The 22,193-nt window shown below is 38.9% G+C and overlaps 1 protein-coding gene across 3 annotated transcripts in view; it reads left to right on the top strand.

Annotated features, from left to right (window-relative positions):
- Nucleotides 1-1,048: 1,048 nt before the first annotated feature.
- Nucleotides 1,049-22,193, top strand: part of LOC122049593 (probable transcription factor KAN2) — a 32,464-nt gene continuing 11,319 nt past the window's right edge. For 2 of the 3 annotated variants that reach the window (XM_042610963.1, XM_042610964.1), the window contains exons 1-4: nucleotides 1,049-1,746; nucleotides 1,908-1,984; nucleotides 2,287-2,332; nucleotides 2,406-2,451. In XM_042610963.1, coding sequence (XP_042466897.1) covers nucleotides 1,278-1,746; nucleotides 1,908-1,984; nucleotides 2,287-2,332; nucleotides 2,406-2,451 — 638 coding nt within the window. In that variant the 5' untranslated portion in view covers nucleotides 1,049-1,277. Of the gene's footprint in view, nucleotides 1,747-1,907; nucleotides 1,985-2,286; nucleotides 2,333-2,405; nucleotides 2,452-3,841; nucleotides 4,253-22,193 lie in introns of those variants that run through there. The other variant, XM_042610965.1, reaches the window with a different exon arrangement.

The following is a 22,193-nucleotide window of genomic DNA, read 5'->3' on the forward strand; positions in this document are numbered from 1 at the left end:
TTAGTTAGATCACAACTAACTTAACTTTAATCTTAATCATATATTAAAACTCTGAATTGTACACCATCATTATATCCTGCACTTATCTATACAGACTTGATTCACTAAATTTCTAACTTGATTGTTCTTTTAAGTCATGCTCTCTAACTCCCTATCCATGCTCCTCGTCCTGTGATTCCTTGGTTGCCTTATAAAATCTTTTCAAATCTCCACAAATCTATAAGCCAATGCAAGTGAGTGGCGTTTTGGCCACACTAAGTCATCATCCATCGTACACTAAGCCAATGCAAGTGAGCCTCTTCATAAACTTTCCCAATTTCATGGGTCTTGTAAATTCCTGCACACTCAAACAAATATCAAATCAATAGGTAAGACCTAACTTAATTTTTTTTTAATAAATTTTAAAATCTAAGATTGAACCTAACTAGGATATGACTCCACTAACATTTCTCTCGTCTACTCATTCGGATAAGTATCAATAGTGAGCAAGTGCCCTGGACTAGGGTGAAGTGATAGGATGCCTATATAGTTTTATAAGTATTCATAATTCGATTTCCAATTACGATACACTGCATGATATTTTCTTCTAGTGGAATGAAAAATCTAGGATGTTGAGTTGTTGAGTCGTCCATCACTTGTGTTTCTTGATTTACTCTTATGGTCAATACAAAATTTTAATAGTGTCAAATAGTTATTTCTAGGAATAACCGGCTCGAAGAGCTAGATATATATATATATATATATATATATATATATGACAAAGTCATTCAATTTATCCAATTTTTTTAACTTTTCAATGGTCAACTGTTAGGTGCTTTTTTTTCACCACCTCCACGGCACCATAATGCAAGACATAGATCTAAATGTCTATTATCAGCTTAGACAATACCTATGATTTGCCAAGTAATAATTTTAATTAGAAACTCTCTTCAGTAGATGCTTTTCCACTTTTCTTCGTCTTTCCTTTATTCTTTTTTGATCTTGGGAAATAAATTGTTCCAAGCTTGTCAATAAAGTTAGAAAATGACTTGTCAGGTTAACCAAAATTACTCAGAACTCCACCCACCATGTTCTTGAAGTCGCTTTGACCAATTATTATTCCTTTTCACTCTTTCTATCCTGTTTCCATTCTCTCATACATTTGCTAAATATCAAGGGAGAAGCACTTAGTCCATCAACCTCTCTTTTCTTGCTGCACTGTCTTTGTCTCTCTTGAATCACATCACATACATCAAAAGAAGAGGAGGAGGAAGAAGAAGAATTATTCTTCTCTGCCTATGCACCTACCTCCTACACTTTTATCATCCATAACTGAAGATCTTATGATGCTATCGCCAGTCGTCTTTGGGGAGGCTACAACCCCCGCCGACTCCCCTGACCTCTCTCTTCAAATCGGCCCTCCGAAAAGCTCAGTCACCAGCGTCACCGACCTCCGTCCCTCGAGCTTCATCCCGACTGATCAAGCACCACCTCCTCTGCATCCATCCAACCGGATGCCTTCTTCTTTTCCTTGTTGCTGTGGCTCGACGTGGCTCCTGGGATTGAGACCGGAGTCTCCAACGGCGGGGGGCTACGGCCACCAGCTTCACCCCTTCGGCGTGACTGGGACGAACATCCTCCACCCCTGCAAGTTAGTGAGTTCAAAGTTTATGATGCCTCGGAAAAGCAGGACACCGAGAATGCGGTGGACGAGCATCCTCCACGCCCGCTTCGTCCACGCCGTCGACCTCCTCGGCGGCCACGAGAGTATGCCTCACTATTGCACCCAAACTTACTAATTCCCCTTATTTAATTACTCCATTACATCCATCTCACGCTTTCGATGTTCAACTACTGTTTAATTTAGCAATCGTTTACAAGATTGTTATGGTAATTTGTACCTTCTTTCAATCATGGTTTGGCGTCAGGAGCTACACCGAAGTCTATTTTGGAGCTTATGGACGTGACAGATCTCACTCTAGCCCACGTAAAGAGTCATTTGCAGGTGACTGTTGGCCGTTACTCTATTCTCTCAAAATACACGAGTAATGAAAGAGAAACAGCATGCAGTATCAAGGCACAAAAGTAGGAGGAGACCAGAAAAAAAGTAGGCATCATTTCGCAATAATAAGATGAAGATTAATAATCTGGTAGAAACCCCAATACGAGCATCTACCTCGTTAACAGTAAAATGAGGGAAATCAGAAAGAAAGAAAAAAAAATTCAGAAGTATCTATCAGTTACATATTTTAGCTGATCGTTTCCTTTCTACTTAACTTTTTCTTTATTCTTCGTCCTTGTTTGCAGATGTATAGAACAGTTAAATCCACCGACAAGCCTGCAGTTTCCTCAGGTAGTCATTTACTAGTTTACTAATACTCACTGGATTAACAAAATAACGTGGCTCTAACGATGACTGCAATCAGATTGCTCTGTTCAGGAAGATTTGGAACCTGGAAACAAGTCATCCGGGTATGGTTTCATTTCATCACTGTATGTATACAAGTGAAGTTAGTTTTGTGTTGTAGGGTACTATATGCGTACTTAGCTTTTAATTATCAAGCATTGACTCTATTACTGACTTGCATGGCAGCTTTTTCTTTTGGTCTCTCTTTTTCAGTTCTCTAAGATCTTACGGGAGATTTAAAGCAAAAGACTAAAAAAAAAGTAAAATAAAAAAAACTCACCTGATAACAAGTAGATCACAGGCCTTATTTTGTGGATGTCCCACTTTTGTCAGTGAAATTTGAGGACATTAAGCTCTCTTTTCCCCTTTGGTGAGAATCAGGCACCCAAAAGGATCATACCCTCTCACCCTTCATGCATACATGTTGTTCTATTGCTAAAGAATGTTTGTCTTTTGGGGAAATGGTTTGGCCCATATGTTGTTTATGCATGGTAAAAGTGCCATAAGGCTATGTAGGAGTTTTCTAGCAATGAAATGAGTGCCATAAGGCTATGTAAAAGGGCATGACTATTTTTACTTAAACTAAGGGAATGAATTGCCAAAGTTTAACAAGAGTATCCATGAGAACCTCCATAAGTTTAATGAAACTCACTATATATAAATATAGGGCTACCCTACATGGGTTAGTCTATATATAAATATATATATACTAGATGAGCCTTATATATCATAAAATGGGAGTGGAGATTGCTCTTTTCATCAATTTGTATAAAATCTGGCCTCAAAGCATTAACTTGTAATTCCCTTGGTAGAACAAGTCATAGAAAGATAAGAGCAATTCCAATGAAGAAAAGTAGGAAAAAAACACTTTTATGTTGCCCATGCATAAAAGACTCTCAAAGAATAAAATCTTTTCTATAAGTCTCTTAGTGTATCATAGCCTAAAATCGGATTGGAGATTGCTCCTTTCATTAATTCGAATAAAATCTGGCATCAAATCATTAACTTGTAATTCGCTTGGTAGAACAATTCATAGAAAGATAAGAGCAATTTCAATGAAGAAAAGTAGGGAAAAAAACACTTTTATGTTGCCCATGCAAAAAAGAATCTCAAAGAATAAAATCATCTTCTCTATAAGTCTCTTTATGTATCATATCCTCCAAATACATCTTCACATTGTGTCTTAGGCTTTCTTAAGTTCCATGGTGAGAAATTCGCATATCTAGTTGTCACCATGAAAAACCATATTGAAAATTGTCATTTAGATCATATTTAATTCCATTGGGCTAAATATGCTGCTTAATCTAACAATCGCCACCTCATCTACATATTTCTATACATTGCTTCATCTAAAACTCCAAAGTGATCCTCCAAGATGATCCTACAGTCGCTTGCCTTACAACTATGCACAACCTAAGTAATTTGATCAATGTATTTGACTTTACCCATGTGCAGTTGATGTAGTCGATGGAGCTACTGACTATGAAGGAAGACCCTCTAGATCCCTCCACCTATAGATGCAAGTATACTCTTTTGTCACCCCTGGATTCGATGTGATGGTAAGAGAGTTCAATTCTCTCATGGAGCATATCATATGCCTGTGGTGCTAGAACTATTTGTGATATTGGGTCATTCACTAGGGCCCATTTGTGTTTCTCAGATTTACTTTGGTAGTCAGTGGAAAATTTCTGTTGAACCCGGTCGATTATCTCTAGAATTAGTTGGTTCAAAGAGCGAGATGTCAGAATTAATAAAAAACAAAAAACTCTTTTGTCTACTTGATATCCTTAAATGCATTGTGCCACCTAGGTGCACTACATGTAAAATAAATCTTATATTTCTTAGGATTGTTCTCATATGATATAAGTCTTTCTGTCATAAGTCATTCTCAAAACTCAATTAGTTGCTTACTATCATACTACTTTAAATCTAACTAACTTAGTGAAATGAGATTCCTTTTCGTCTAATAGAACAAGACTTAACAAAGATGCCATGTGTTCCTTATAGTAAGCTAAGTCTGCCTCTAATTCATCCCTAGACTCATTATCTTTGTCATGGTAGGACTAGTGGAGCGACTTAGCTTCTGTTTGGATGGAATGAGGGAAGGTTCATTGGAAGGGGAAGGGAGGGAAAATAAAATATTTATGTTCCCCTTGTTTGGGAGGGAGGGAAGATTAATAAGGAGAGTAACGAAGGTTAAATATATAAAGTTAGAAAAATAGCATGCATTTCCTCTTGTTGTGAACTTTGATAGTCACGATGATGATGGAGACCTCAACATAGGAATCGTCGATCAGTCCCAACATCTTCACGTTCGACCCCCCACAACCCATCTATGTCATGGCTTTCTTGCCTCTTATTTTTTCTTTCTTGATCTCTCCTTCCCTCAATCTTCTCGTTCAATTTCTTGGATAGTGGAAGGCATGGTGAGGATGATCACGCTGAGGAGCTCGGACGATGAGGTGTTCGAGGTGGAGGAGGCGGTGGCAATGAAATCGCAAACCATCAAGCACATGATTGAGGACAACTGCGCCGACAATGCCATCCTCCTTCCCAACGTCTTCTCCAAGATCATGACCAAGGTGGTTGAGTATTGCAAGAAGCACAATGCTACCACCTCCAAATCCTCCTTCGAGCACACCTCTAGATCTGGGATCTTCGATGAGGACCTCAAGTCCTAGGATGCCAAGTTAGGCAAAGTTGACCAGGAAAACTTCTTCGATTGAAGGAGGGATAAAATCGGAACAAGTTTTGATAGCTCATTTTTCTACTCGCTTAGGCTCCGCCTTCTCAGCACTTCCTCTTCTCTCATATAATCTTATGGATCTAAGAAAGTAACACTGATTAGAGTTGGTTGACTCCTCCAGCACAGCCCCTCCGACTCTTAAGTTAGTAATTAACGAACATAAAGAGAAAGTAAAGGGAGAAGAACTTTAAGAAGAAAGAGTTGCCTCCGCTAGTCAGAAATAGAAAACCATCGTACCTAGAAGCTACTATACGAGGTGTTTATATAGTTGTTAGAAGATAATCTCCACATCACCTACCTCATGCGTCTTTTTACTTCTTCCAACCTGAGTCAGTGAAGACACAGTTTTTGATAATCCATTACATTGCTTCCAATCCTTGACTGTCACGTAAAGTGAAGAAAGCTTCCAGGGAACTGCTTCTGACACCCATTACTCATCCCTCATTCACTAATTGCCATGTATTATGAGGAAGGGATTAAGGAAATAGTCTAGGACATCCATTACTTTCCTTTCCAATCATCAATCGCCACCTAAGATGGGGAAGGGATCAAAGGAACCGCCTTTGACACTTCTCCATTCAACTATCACCACATGTTGCTAACCAGGAGCTTAATGATAAAAGATTCACTTAATAATATTGCTCTGCAGATCCTAATGTTATTTCCCTATGACACTTAATGATGTTGTTCTATGGAACTAAGCATTATTGCTCGGCAAGCCTCAATAACATTGTTCTGCAAGACTTTGGTGATATTGCTCTGCGAACCTTCATGCGATTGCTTTGTGGAATGGAGCATTATTGCTCAGTGAGTCTCAATAACATTGTTCTATGAGACTTTGGTGATATTGCTCTGTGAACCTTCATGCAGTTACTTTGTGGAACTAAGTATTATTGCTCAGTGAACCTCAATAACATTGTTCTGCTAGACTTTGATGATATTACTCTGCGAATTTTGATGCGGTTGCTCTATGGAACTAAGCATTATTTCTCAGTGGACCTACGGTCACTCTGCAGAAACTTAACATTATTATTCAACGGACTTTTAGTATTATTGCTCTGTTGAATCTTAACATTATTGCCCAACAAAAATTTATGAGATTGCTCTGCTAAATCTTGACATTATTGGTCAGCAATATTTATTCAACTCATGAGGAGAAACTCAATTATATTGCTCAGAAGAACCTACTATATCCCTCAGGGTAAACCCGACTACCATCAAGCTTTCTTCCCCTTCCTTACACCTCGATTTGGGGTGTAAGAAATTGTGCCTATTCCCGAGCATGCAGGGGTAAAGCTTATCGTTCTCTCCCCTTCGCCTCCTTAACTCACTCCATCCCAAAAAAATGGTCAATTCTCTTGTTCCCCTTGTTTCTTATTCCTTCCCCTTCTCTCACCTCCTCCCAGTGTTAAGGGGGTTGAATAGGTGGAAATTTATTATTTTTAATGCTCTTTCAAATGCAAGGCCTAAACACTTGTTACTTTGTTAGTATTCATGTTAGTCAAAACCAAATATATGCAACAAATATAAATATAAATCAAAGTAATAACAAAATGATTTAGCATGGTATGAACCTCTTAGCTCCATGGTCTATTGAGTCATTAGGTGAGTCACTCCTTTCAAAATTTCACTACTTTATGTCCTTCGAGATCTAGAAAAACCTCATAACAAAACTTTTCTTTAATGGAAATATAAAATAGTAAAAGGACAATGAAAACATGCAAGAAAAACTAAAACCTTCCAAGAGCTTGAAAATAGAAATCTTAAGCTTTTGGGTATCACGATAATAATAAAGACAAAAAATAAAGTACTCATAGATCTAGAGTACTGGTAGAATAGTGTCATGATGGTTTCTCAATGGTTGCTAGTCAAGCTTCCCTTAACCACCCTCTATTTGTAGCTTTCAAACTGAGTTTAGATAAGCTTGACACAACTATTCTATTTATTTTCAAACAACTCAAATCTTCATCAATTGACTAAAACGTTGATCACAAAAGTCTTATATGTTATATGCATCTTGATTCAACTTAACATGTTTATAGTCAATTCAAATCCATTCTAATCAACTGTTGTTAATTGACTCAATTATATAAAATTGGAAGCTCATCTTTTGGAGATCACATCCTAATCATCTCAAAACATATTTAGTCAATGTAAATTAATGTAAATTCAATCTAGTTGACCAAACACTAATCCATCAACTAAGATAACCATTGTTGTGGAGTCAAGCCATTTTCAAATAACTCTATTCAAACACAGCAGAATATTTCCAATAGTCATTTATCCAATCAATTGAATTACTTTTTAATCAACTCAAGTTGAAATGGTGTTCTTTTATTTGCAAGTAGATCATCTTGGTTCGACTATCAAGTTAATTCATTTATGTGAACTTCACTTCCAATCAATCGAATCTTCTAGTCAATACTTCAATCCTCGACTATGATCTAGGAATACCTATTTCTTGGTTGAGTGCATACTTTGGCAAAATCTACCAAAACAAAGATTATATAAGTCTTTCATAATCTCTCACATCTCATATGCCAAGAGGCATCCCTATATCTTCCTCTGTAAAGATGTCTCACCTCCAATCCTTCCTCATATACTAAGAGGCATTGCCTTCAGGTCTTCCTCATTGGCATATACCTTATTTGAGTTTCATGCCAACTCTTGTTGGTATTCTCCATTTGTTGAAGTCAACTTCTCTTCACTGAACACCTAATCAACCTCAACCACTTGAATCATCCTTACACCAACAATCTACTTTCTCTTGACACTTGTCATCTACCTATCAAGTTCCTCCACTTATACACTTGACCCACATATTAGTAAGCACAACATATTCTGACTTAATTTTTTGCCAACCTTGGCCACTTGGGGCATTATTGCACCAGAACATTACGCCTACATTAAAATGTCTTAATACATAGCAAAAAAAGGAATACAAAATGCTAATTGATACCAACAATACGGAGAGGGGGCTCCCAGGAGGGGGTCCGAAGGTTAGCGAACCATAGTATGTGATAGTTAAAGTTTAAGATAGGATAATTAAGTAATTTTCTTGGTGAGATCTCCTTGTTAAAGAGAAAGAATAGGAGGAGAGAAAGAAATAATATGAGAACAATAATAAATTTTATTGTTCAGTGATGTGTATCCTAAAGATAATATAATATATAATGTTTAAAAAGTATTTGGTCAATTGACCAATTAATACATAACAGAATTATTCTAATAATTATAACAGAATTATTATAATAATAAAAATAAAAATTTGATTTGATTTATTGATTTGATTCGGTCAATTCTGGTAATTCTTTTTTTATCTCTTTTACCCCTCACCCCTCTCCCCCAACAAACTTAACTGGAGATCTTTAACGTTGAGTTTGCTTGCTAACTTGTTGAAACGTTGTCTGAATAATGACTTAGTAAAAATATCAGCGATTTGATCTTCAGCAGAAATATAAGAGACGGATAACTGTTGAATTGCAACAGGTTCACGAACAAAATAAAAATCAATTTCCACATATGGTGTACGAGCATGAAAGATTGGATTTACTATGAGATATGTTGTTCCAATATTGTCGCACCAAATTTTTGGTACAATATTTGATGCAAGATGAAGTTCAGAGAGAAATGATTGAAGCCAAATAATTTCTGACGTTGTATTTGTTATAGCTTTATACTCTGCCTTAGTGCTTGAACGAGATACCGTAGATTGCTTTTTCAAATTCCATGAGATAAGATTTCTTCCAAGAAATATTGCATATCCACTAGTAGAGAGTCTATCTTCAGGAGAACTTGCCCAATCTGTATCGTGAAAGGGGATAGATTTTGAGGAGACCACTAGAGCTCGTGAAAGGGGATATCGAGTTGCATTTGGTGGGCAACGTTCATAAATGTCACTAATGGGAAGTATGTGACGAGGAGCATTATCATCTGAATCACTTGTTGACGACGACGAGGAAGTAGGCTGACATGGTGATATAGATGACGGGCTTACATTATCCGAGGATCCAGAACTAGAGAGCATATTATCTTCGACCGACGAGGCTTCCAAGATTGGAGCAGCAACCTGAGGTGATTTTGATGGTATAGGAAAGTTATTAGAGAGCTCCGGAGAAGTACCTAGGATGTCATCACTTTTGACAATATTATGTGGCATTAAGAAGGTGTCATTTGTATCTGGAGGAGTGATCAAAGAAGCTATTGAAAAAGGGAATAGAGATTCATCAAAAGTAACATGTCATGAAATATAAATTTATCCCATTGGTATATGCAAGCAACGATAACCATGGTGCTAATTACTATAACAAGGGAAAACATATTGTAGTGAACAAGAGTCAAGTTTGTGTTTAGAGTAAGGGTGTAACCATGGATAACATGCACAACCAAAAATTCCAAGGAAAGTGTAATCAGGAGTTTGATTATAAAGTTTTTCAAAATGATACTTATGATTGAGCAATGAAGTAGGAAGTCGATTTATGAGATATACGGAAGTGTTAGCAGCTTCATCCCAAAATTTACGCAGAACCGATGCTTGATGAAGAAGAGCTAAGGCAGTTTCAACTATGTGTCTATGTTTTCTCTTAGCAGATCCATTTTGTTCTGGAGTGTGAAGATAAGAAACTCGATGAACAATTCCACAAGAGACAAGGTGACGATGAATAGCTTAATATTCGTCTCCCCAATCAGAATGAAAAGAGAGTATTTTACTATTAAAATATCTTTCAACTTGAATTTTAAAACTACAGAATATATCAAATAAATTAGATTTCTTTCTCATAGGATAGATACAAGTATATTTACTAAAATTATCAATGAAGGTAACATAATATTGGAAACCTTGATTAGACAAAATAGGTGCAGGGCCCCAAACATTAGAATGGATTATTTCAAGTTGAAAATTAGAAACATGATTGGATGAAGAGAAATGTAGCTTATAACTTTTAGATTCCATGCAGGCTCTATATGAATGAGATGGCGAGAAGGTAATGGAAGTAGGTAAACCATACCTATTGATGATTGACTGAACAATATGAAGGGAAGGATGACCAAGTCGAGCATGTCAAGTTAGTTTATTTGTGTGTTCACCAACAAAAGCTTTGATTGAAGAACTCTGAAGATAGTAGAGGCCATTTTTGATTCTTCCATAAAACACAATAGCATTTGCTCCTTTATCTTTTATAAGATAATGATTATGATAAAACTCAAAAATGACATTGTTATCAAGATAAAATTGATATGTAGAAAGTAAATTTTTAGTGATAGATGGAACATGAAAGACAATGCGCATATGAAAAGTTCGATTAGATAATCGAATATATGTGTTTCCAAGATTAGCAATTTGCAAACCTGAACCATCGTCTACTTGAACCATATCTGAGCATAATATGACACTACGTTTATAAGGATATTATAATCTAATGTAACATGATGAGTTGATCAGTGTCAATATACCAATCAGTAGATGAAAACTCTGGGGTTTTACCACAAGTAGGTACAGACGAGAGAACTTTAGGATATACTTGTGAAATAGACGGTTGTCTTGAGGCTGTAGGACCACCAATGAAATCATGAGTCCAATTGACTAGGGCATTGAATGCCAAAATGTCCATTTCCAAGACAAATTTGACATTTTATCTGAGACCAATTAAGTCTTTTAGGGCATAGATTTCTAGTATGACCAACTATGTGACAAATATGATATTGGTTTGAATTTCATTTTTGGTCATCTTGATGGTGTTGAGTATTTGACATCTAAAGTAAAATAACTTGTCCTGTATATGATGTTGGCTCTGCAAGATTGCGAAGGAGATGCTCCTATGGCTAGTGGTGGCAGAAAAGAGGTAGCAGAAGCGAATTCCCTTTTTGGTTAGTGTCGGTAGTAGAGAAGGAAAGCCAATTGACAGTGGCAATGGGCCAACTTCTTCAGAAAAGGTGGTGGCAACAGGCTGCTCGAGTCGGATTCTTCAGAAAGGGGTGGCTTCTTCAAAGAAACTAGCGGTAGTCTTCTGTAGGATCGAAATGTGCTAGAGGGAGGTTAATAGCGCTTATGACTTTTTCACTCGTTTTAGATAAACATGATCACGTAAGAGTTAGTGCAACGGAAATTAAAGAGCGAAAAGAACAAAAACCAAGTTAACACCTTTGGTTTTACTTGGTTTAGAGCATGTGGCGGCTCCTACTCAAAAACCCGCATGTGAGAGTGCTTTCGATGGGCAATCCACTAATCAATCCGGAAATTACAAGTACAATAATTAAAGTACAATTGAAAGTATACTAATAACTAAGAACAAGGAATTTTGGGCTTCCGGTTGTCAGAGTCATCTTACGGCTTCGTCAGATCATCTTTTGAGCAGCGTGCAGTAGAAAGAATGTTAAGATCAAGTGTTGTTGTGCATCTGTTTGAACCAGTCTTATATAGGCTATTGAAGACGCCTTCAACCTTCATGGAAGTGCCTCCAGCTAAGACTTTATCCCCATAGCTTCGGGCGCCGATAAGGTCCGCTTTCTGCGAACTCTATCTCTCCGAAGGTGCCTTCAAGCTCCATGGAAGGCGCCTTCCACCCAGCATCCAAGGCGCCTTCAAGCTCCTTGAAGGCCCCTTCGAGACTTGCTGAGCTGAGCCTTCGCCTAAAGCACCCGAGGCACCTCCAACAGTCCGGGAGGCGCCTTGAAGACTGTTCATCCGAGCTTTTTAAGTCCTTTTCGCTCCCTGCAAGATACATTAGTCCAAAATATCAACCATATCCTGCAAAATAGAGTTAGCACAATAAAATATAAAATAATAAATTATTTTGATAGTCTTCGGACTGTCCAGTTCTGGCTTTGAGTTTCGCTGAAACTCTAGGTCGAACCAATGTCTACTGTTCCCTCGTCGAGGAACAGGTCCTCACCTACTTCTCTCAGGAGAGTTTACCTTTTGCCAAACTGGTCCTCCAGACTGACTGGACTTTTTCTCGGCGTCTGAGTCTTCAGGATTTTTTCATTGGGCGTCTGATCCCCGACCTGTCTAGTCTTCCACCTGGTTCGTGACCACCTGGATTTTCACCTAGAGTCCCCGACTTTAGGGTTTCACCCAAAGTGCTCGACCTTCCAAGACTTTCCACAAAGGGTTACCACCCTCTAGGATTTTCCACTTGCCTATAATCACTAGGATTTTTACCTAAGTACACTTAGGACTTTCCTACACACTTGGTTCAACACTTGTTAGATCACAAGACAACTTAACTTTGAACCCTTTGTTATTATCAAAATACATGTTCAATCGTCTGATGCTACCTGTACCAACATCTTCTTCAGAGATTCCAGTGGTTGTGTGGCGAAGAAGATAAAGAGTAAAAGCTCTGAGTTGCGGCAAGAAACTAGTGCCGAGAGATGAGGCAGCACCAGTGATAGTGGGAGCGAAGGAGAAGGGGATGCATGCTTATTGGTGTTGGGTGTCGGCTCTTTAGCTTGGAGTCATGCCTAACTTGGCCAAAACAACAACTCGATGGCAGAAGAAGATGCACCCGTAGTAAGTTAGCATAGACAGCAGAGAAAGGAGAAAATCACATCTCGGCTGTTGTTGGAAAATTCATTGGCGGTGGCGGTGATGACGGAGAAGGCGACTGTAACAGCGGAGAAGGCGGTGATGGTGACGGCGACGACGACAGAAGATGAAGAAGAAGGGAAAGTGAAGATAGAAAAGAAAAAATCAGATTAATAAACGGAAACTTTGTCTTGAGAAAGGGAAAAGGATAATAATTAGAGGAAATAAGATATGGTGGTGGTGGCGTAGTGAAAAGAAGAAATAAAGGCTCTGATATCATGTTAAAGAGAAAGAATAGGAAGAGAGAAAGAAATAATATAAAAGCAATAATAAATCTTATTGTTCATTGATATTTGTCCTAGAAACAATACAGTATATAATATTCAAAAAGTACTTGGTCAATTGACCAATTAATAAATAGCAGAATTATTCTAAGAATAATTCTAGGAATTATTCTAATAATTATAACATAATTATTAGAATAATCTTAATACTAATTTGATTTGATTTGATGATTTGATCCGGTCAATTATGGTAATTCTCTTTAATCTCTTTTACTCCCCACGTCGATCGGCTTGGCTTGATCGATCCAGCCCAGCTCCCCAACTTTATTGGACATTTACGGGGCTTTGCTCCCCATCATCTCCCGATCGGCTAATGCAGATCGGACAAGCTTTTAGAGGCTCAACTCCCCAACTCTATCGAACACCTACGAGGCTCTACTCCCCCATCATCTCTCGATTGGCTAATGTCAATCAGACAGACTCACAGGGGTCCAACTGCCCAACTTTGTTGAATGCCTACGGGGCTCTGTTCCCTATCATCTTTCGATTGGCTAATATCGATCAGACACACTCTCAGGGCCTAGCTCTCTAATCTATCGGTTGTCTATGAGCCTCACCCCCGCTCCTTTTTTGGATATTATCATAGCTCATTCATTCCTCATGAAAGACTGGGCCTCCTGTTTATGGCCTATTTCCTGACTAGCAACCCAATAGACCACCCAACCCATGAGCCCGTTTAAACATTAATACAACATGTGGGCATGCCATAAAATTAGAAGATTATATCTTCATATAGATACGCAACACTCCTCCATGCCTACGATGGAACTGCAGAATACATTGGAAACATGGTGATTTGATAGATTATTAAGCAGTGATATGATGATTTAATAAATGTAGAGATTACAAGAGGTATTAATTATAAAAGGAGTCCTTCTCCGCTAGCATAGGTATACAAGTCCATTGCCTTTCTCTTAGTACGCCATTGTTCTCCTTTTCTTTGGATTCTGACTTGATCGTTGAAGTAGTTATGCCAAGGACCTGACCTGCTTACTGACGATCTTTTCTCTCCTCATTCTATTGGTGTTTGTAGGCATTCTCCGACATTCCCCTATTGAAGTCTTATTCCAGTCAAACTCCTAGCTAGCTCATCAACAGTCCACAATTCATCACTTCTAGACAAGATCAAATTTGGTGTCATCTATGAGAACCTCTCCGCTTGATTTAGAACATGAGAATGGACAACGTTGAAAAATTTACAACCGTCACTTTGTCATAAGAGTATTTTGACTTGCTGTAATGGCCAAAGCACAAGCGTTGGCACATGCGTTGGCACAAAAGCAACAAGGAGTAGAACCACCCCTTTCTAAAGTGTCTGCAACATCATCTGAAGGGTCACAAGCTACTGATAGAAGATCCAAGCCAAGATAGTTGGTTGAGTTCCCCAAGGCCTTGCTCTGAGTGCTTGTAGAGGATTTAGTTAAAGCCAATCAGTCCTAAGCATCCTCGGTTGGATATTCACCTCCCCGCGATCCTAAGTGCGAGAATGCCCTTATTGCTAGTAATTCACCCGAATAGCTGAGTGCGCCCTTCACTCAAGAGATCCTTGGAGATAAGCTTCCAAAACATGTCTAACCTCTCTTGGTCAGAGAGTATAGAGGCTCCATCGATCCTGAAGACCACCTTTGGCGATTCAAAAATGTTGCCTTGCTGGAACAGTACACGGACGGTGTTAAGTGTTGAGCATTTGTAATTACCCTATCCGGCTCAACATAGAGGTGGTTCGACCGGCTCCCTGATGGTTCCATTACGTGCTTCAAAGATTTCAAGCGGGCTTTATTGCATCATTTCACTAGTAGCCGAAGGTACCATAAAACCAACCTAAGCCTCTTCACCATCAAACGGGGAATCCTTGAAGGCATACATAAAGTGGTTCAACTAGGTGGCTATGGATATTCCTTCAACCACCTCTGAAATATTGGTGAGTGTCTTTTCTTAAGGACTCATTGATGAGGATTTTTTCTGTTCCCTAGTGAGAAAGCCCCTTAAGGACTTTAACTATTTGTTGGGTTGAATGGTTAAATACATCAACGTGGAAGAAGCCTAAGCCGCTCGAAAAAAGAAGTACCTGCTTCAGCCCCTCTGTCCAACTCAAGTGAAAGTCCCCTCCGCCTCCCATGCAACACAAAGAGCCCCTGTCTGAGTCCTCTCCCAGTAGCTTGGGAAGGAAGGATAGTGCAGCATATGGAAGTGGCACGGATCTCATCTATTGAGCTTCGTAGCTGGATACCCACTTTTTGTACTTACCACCAAAATCCACAATAATCAAGACTGCCATAAATATGCCCAAGATAGTCGCTAAATAGCTGAACATGGTCGGTTGCCTCCCCAAATTACTCCACAGCTAATTAGACCTCCGGCACCGAGCCCCAGTATAGCCAGTTGGCTAACCAATATACGATCGCTACCAGGCAACCCTTCCGCCCCTCATGATGGTGCGGATCCTACTCAGACTAGGTAGGAAGAAAATTAGAGAAATATTGTGGTAAGAAGGGTAGGCATGATTTTTGGAGGCCCCACTGATGAAGATTTCAATCGGGTGTGAAAAACCCACGATCAGTGACTCAAAATTCATACGGTTGGCTCCAGTCGAGAACAAGCGAAGGACCTCCAAATCATCTTTGGGCCCTAAGATCATGAAGGGATAGATCTCCCTCATGATGATGCCTTGATTATCAAAGCTATCATCGCCAACTCTAAAGTATCTAGAGTTTTCATGGTTATAAGAAGCTTTGCCAATGTCCTCTTCAAAATAACCTTCAACAAAATACAAATCGACCAAGGTGAGCTCCAGCACATGACCACTGCCTTATATGGATTTACATGAAATGAGGTGCAGCCGCTCAGCTAAATTCAACTGGCCATCTCCTTGGGAGTTGAGTCCTAATGAGGATCTGGAGAAGCGCTTTTATAGTGGTGGATCCTCCATTGGCATACAATGACATCCTTGGGAGACCCTCCCTACATGAGTTTCGAGCGGTGATCTCCACCTTCTACCAAAAGGTAAAATTTTCTATAGAGGGTCTAGTGGGCGACGTGAAGGAAGAACACTTGGTGGCATAAAAGTGCTATGTGGATATGATCGAATCGAAGGCATGTAAAGCTCAAAAACCCAAGTAGCAAGAGTGCATGCTATAAAAATAAGCTCATATCCTAGCCGACTAAAGAGCGGGAGGAAGGAAAATCCACTCCAATCAGCTAGAGGAAGTCACTCGGATTGTAGTAGATCTTCTTCTAGAGATGAAAGAAAACCTGATAGCGTGCTTATCTCATAATAGAGATATTTTTGCTTAGTCGCTACAAGAAATTATAGGTATCACTCTATCTTTGATGGAACACAAACTTCACATTCCTCCTGATGCCCGATCAGTTAAACATAAGAAGAGGGACTTTGGGGCGAATCAGAACAAGATTATCTGAATGGAGGTCAACAAACTGATGGAAGCGGGGCATATCAAGGAAGTGCAATTTCCAGCTTGGCTTTTCAACTAGAAGCCAAACCCAATAACAAATGGTGAGTCTATATTGACTTCAGGGATCTCAACAAAGCAAGTCTGAAGGACTGTTACCCACTTCCCCACATCGATAAGATGGTTGATTCTATTTCTGGAAGTGAGTAGATCTACATAATGGATGCTTATCAAGGATACGACTAGATCCCCCCTCGCTCGGGAAGATCAAGAAAATATTAGCTTCATTACCTCTGATGATACCTTCTACTACACTGTTAAGCCGTTTAGACTAAAGAATACATGAGAAACATATCAAAGACGTATGGACAAAATCTTTCGATAGCAGATTGGAAGAAATATTGAAGTATATGTGGATGATATCCTGATCAAATTTTCCCAGCGACGGACTTAATTCTAGACATAGAAGAAACTTGCAGCACTCTATGGAAATATGGGCTCAAGATGAATCCAAACAAGTACTTATTCAGAGTAAGGGGAGGCTGGTTCCTCGAGTTTATTGTCACTAAGCGGGAATTGAGGTTAACCTGGAAAAAGTCCAAGAACTTATAAATATGAATGCTCCACAAAATCTCAAAGAAGCCCAGTGACTAGTAGGTCGGATCAATACACTTTCCCGGTTTATCTCCTGGTCAGTAGACCAGACCCTCCCTTTCTTCAAAATACTTTGTCGGACTACCAAATTCTAGTGGGGCGAATATCATGACAAAACCTTCACTGAGCTCAAGAAATACTTGGAAATGCTACCATCCATTTCCAAGCCAGTGGATCCATTTCCAAGCCAGTGGTCGGAAAGCAAGTATAACTATATTTGTTGGCTACCGAAGAAGTTTTGGGATCGGTGTTGGTTAGGTAAGACAACAATGTACAACAGTCAGTATATTTTTTTGAATCATCTATTAAAGGGTGTCGGAGTGTCGGTGTAGCTCTTGAAAAATAGCTTATAGGCTAGTTTTGATTGCTCACCACCTATGACTTTATTTTCTCTCTCATCTTATCATAGTCCTCACAAATAGCACCTTGGACAGAGTGTTGATAAATCTTTAAGCCTCAGGGAGACTTATCAAGTGGACTATAGAGCTAAGTGAATATAACATATAATATCAACCCCGAACAACTATCAAGGCTCAAGCCCTATTCGATTTCTTGACTGAGGTTCACAATTTAGAACCGGAGGGAATTTGGAGAATATACGTTAATGGATCTTCTACTCGACAAGGTAGTGACGTAGGAATTTTATTAATATCTCCCCAAGAAGATATGATGCAGTTATCTGTTCGGTTAGATTTTATAGCATCTAATAATGAAGCTGAATATGAAACACTACTAGCTGGACTTCAAGCAACAAAACACGTAGGAGCCACTCGAGTGGCCATTCACTCAGACTCTCAACTGATAGCCCAACATTTGGCTAGAAATTTTTAAGTTAATAGTGAGCGGCTCAAGATATACATAGAAGCATATGAGAAGCTAAAGACTAGTTTCTTAGAGGTCACTTTACACTAGATGGCCCAAGTGGATAATTAGAAAGTAGATGAACTAGCAAAAATGACTAGCTCATTATCCATTTGGATTATGGACAAATTCATGGTGTAAACCCTGCTGATAGTCCAAATCGACCTACAAACAAACATAAAAGAACTAATTGATTGGAGGATCCCGCTAATTTCATACCTTCAGTAAGGAATCTTGCTGATCAACATTGAGGCAACTCAAGACGTCGAAAGAAGGGTCAGCTACTTCACTCTAATTAGAGGTCATCTATATAAACGAGCTTTCTCTCACCCAATGCTCAAGTGTATTGGACCAGACAACATTGACTATATTCTGCAAGAAATTATTAGAGTTATGTGATAGTTATATAGGAGGTCAAATGTTAGCGCAAAAGATATTATTAGCAGAATATTTCTGGCCTACTCTGCTGGCTAATGCCACTTGGCTGGTAGCCACTTGTGCTTCCTGTCAAAAACATCAAAATATTCCCCATTGACCGACTGAGCCCCTGAAGACATCTCTGGTCTCTTGTCCTTTCGATCAATGGGAAATGAATATCGTGGGTCCCTTCCCAACCACCCCCACTTAGAAGAAGTTCATACTTGTGGCGGTTGACTATTTTTCTAACTGGATAGAGGTGGAAGCTTTGGCCTAAATCACTGAGCATGTAATCATCATGTTTCTATGGGTCAATATCCTATGTCAGTTTGAAATTCCTAATAAACTCATCTAAGATAATAGGCAGCAATTCCAAGGGCGTAGGATTCGAGAATGGTGTGAAGGTTTTGGCATTTCCCAAGTTTTCACTTCTGTGACGTGCCCTCAAAGCAATGGTCAAGCGAAAGTTACAAATCGTGAAATTATTCGAGGACTCAAAACCAAACTCGATCATATGGATGACAACTAGGTGGAGGAATTGCCAAGCATTATGTGGTCATACCGGACCACCCCACAGGAGAGCACTGAGATGACACATTTTCACTTAGTCTATAGTGGGGAGGCAATAATTCCTGTCAAGGTAGGTGAAGAGACCACTCAAAATTTGTTGTACGATCAAGATAATATTGATTGATGTCTATTGAAGCTTGATTTCATCAGTGAAATCTAAGAGAGGGCAGCCGCCCGGCTGACATCCTACCGATAGAGGATGAGGTAAAATTACAACAGACATGTTGTCCTCTGATTTTTTTAAGAAGGAGATTTAGTGTAAAAAAAAAGTCAAGTCAGTCGAAAACGTTAGCAAATTGGAACTCCAATGGAGTGAGCCTTATAAAGTTGTTCAAAAGCTCGTTTATGAGGCCTACTACCTTCAAGATCCTAGTGGTAGGAGGCTAGATCGACTATAGAGAATCAACTATCTGTAGCCCTACGGAACTTAAGGATATTTTAGCGTTACTAAGAAAAATATATACTGAGACATGTACTCTTTTTCACTCCTTAATCAAAACACAAAACGTGCTCGATCGACATCATAAAAACCTCTAGACTCTCGCATCTACAGCAAGTTATAAGCATAGTCCCTATGCGCCCCAATGACCTTCCGGTCGACAAAAACCTCTAGACTCTTGCATCCGTTGCGACTTATAAGTGTGGTCCCCACGTGCCCTAATGACCTTTCAATTGACAAAAACCTCCAGATGCTCACATCTGATGTGAGTTATAAGCATGGCCACCACGCGCCCAAATGACCTTTCGATTGGCAAAAACCTTCAGGTTTTCACATCCGCTACAAGTTATAAGTGTGGCCCCCATGCACCCCAACGACCTTCCTATTAGCAAAAACCTCTAGACTCTCATATTCGCTGCGAGTTATAAGTGTGGTCCCCACGTACTCCAACGACCTTCTAATCGGCAAAAACCTCCAGACTCTCACATCCATTGTGAGTTATAAGCGTGGTTCCCATGTGCCCCAACGATCTTTCAGTTGGTAAAAGCCTCCTAACTCTCACATTCGTTATGAGTTACAAGCGTGGTCCCCACGTGCTCTAACAACCTTCTTGTCGACAAAAACATCTAGACTCTGGCATCCGCTGAGTTATAAGCATGATCCCCCTGTGCCCAAATGACATTTCAGTAGGCATAAACCTCCAAATTTTGTTTAACCCTCAACTCCTAACTAATTGAGTAAATAACTCTTTCAATCAATTGTTATTTAACTCCAACCACTTCTAAGGTTCAGTATAGTCCCACCTATACCCCAAATACAAGTGCACTCAACTCTCCTCTAAGGAGGTTACTTTTGCACCAAGAGACTCTCCATGCCTTTAAGACTTTGTCATGCTAAGAATCTTCCAAGCTTACAAGTCTTCATTCTTAGAGACTTTGTCACCCCTAAGGTCTCATCGCTTTGCTTAATATCTTGTCTCTTGATCTACTGGAACTTCACATGCCATATATTCAGTCCTCAATCTGCTTAGGCTTCCTCATGCCTAGTCCTCGTCAATCTACTTTGTTCTCATTTTCAAAGTATCTAATTCTCTTTTTTTTTATTAGTAACTAACCACTAAAATGATTTATAAAGAAGTTCTTGAACAACTTTTTATATCCGATGAAGTGTCAGATCTACAAAGATATAAAATGATCACATATATTTGTACTTTCCTATAAGTACTCTCTACATCAATTTTTTCTCTTTTAAAAAGGTTTTCGCTCCTAGCCTGCCAAATATGATGGACCATAAAAGACATGACTAAGTACTAAGCCTTTACCAAAATATGAGTCTCTTTGAAATGTTGCTTGAAGACTCGGAACATTCTCCTGTAGGATGCCATCTCTTTGTGCCTTAGAAGACAATCCTTTACCTTCCTCCATATCTGAGTTGTCATGGGGCATCTAAAGAAGATATGCTCCTATCTCTCTACTCTACTCCCAGAAAATGTGCATGCTTTGTATAACACATATGACATGGGCCCCTTGAATGTAGCCTCCCATGTGCTACTTATACTGCAAATAGGCTGAATATTGAACTTCCTCTTCGATCTAATCATGCATACTATCTTACCAAGCACTATACTGCTGCTAAGGGAGAGCCTCTGGATGTTAGAATCCCATCACAAATCAGCAACATCTTCTTGATTAATGGGGAATTCATGTCTCGCTTGCCACATTGATATATCTTCTCTAGCCAAGTATGTGTGATAAATCCATTTGATCTACAATGAGTCCTGTATGCACAAGAGGACCTTAAATAGTAATGTTAATTCTTGACCTACTTGAACTTTCATTTACTAAGTCTCTAGTCTTCAGTGACCCATTTGGGCATTCACCTACTAAGTATCAAATCTTCATTGACCTATTTAAGCTTCTACTATTGCACCCACAACACATATCAAATTTTTTGCACCTACATACATATAAGATTAATAATTATTTTCTAACTTAATGTTTCACCAAACATAAAAAAATGAGATGCAAGACACATACTTGGAGCATGATTGCACCAACAACAAAAACATGAGAATCATGTCTATTTGATCATTTTTGGTATATGTGACATTATTAATTGGCTCTAATACAAATAGGAGATTTCTAATGATAGTGGTATCAAAAATCTAATTGTAAGGGAATCACATTTATGCAATCATACATATTAATGAATTTATCATTTTACTATCAATTATGTAGGATCATAAAAGCACTAGAGGGAGGGGGGTTGAATAGCGCTCTTCACTTTTTCTCATTTAAAAACTTATTTTACAATTTTCAAAGTAAGCAATGGAATAAAAAAAGAAAACACAACACAAAAGGCAAATTTATTTTTCCTTGGTTCATAGCATGCAGTTGCTAGTCCAAGGTTAACGATCTTGGATTGCTTTTGATGGATAATCCACTAATAGTCTCTTTCTCATAATGAGAAAGATACTTATCTTTACAAAAGTCGAGGAACGGTAACACGTTTACCATTCCTTTTTAAATTCAAGTATGAAAGACGATAAGTCAAGAAAAGAATACAAACTATACCAACAACTAATGATCTAAAGATGAGCATAGATGTTAGAGCAACGATTAGTCGGAGTGTCATCATTTCAGAGGTAAGAAAGAGTGGAGGCACTTGAAAGTTGATAAAGAAGCCTCAGGAAGAGGGCTTCTTTTATAGGACATGATCGATCTACCGATCTGCCTAATTGGTCTACCAATCCGCCTGATTGGTATATTGATCACCATGGAAATTGAAACCAAATCTTGTACTCTACCAATCCCCAGGATTGGCCTACTGAGTCTTATT

The sequence above is a fragment of the Zingiber officinale genome, chromosome 2B, assembly GCF_018446385.1.
Source record: "Zingiber officinale cultivar Zhangliang chromosome 2B, Zo_v1.1, whole genome shotgun sequence".
In the NCBI taxonomy this organism is placed as follows: Eukaryota; Viridiplantae; Streptophyta; class Magnoliopsida; order Zingiberales; family Zingiberaceae; genus Zingiber; species Zingiber officinale.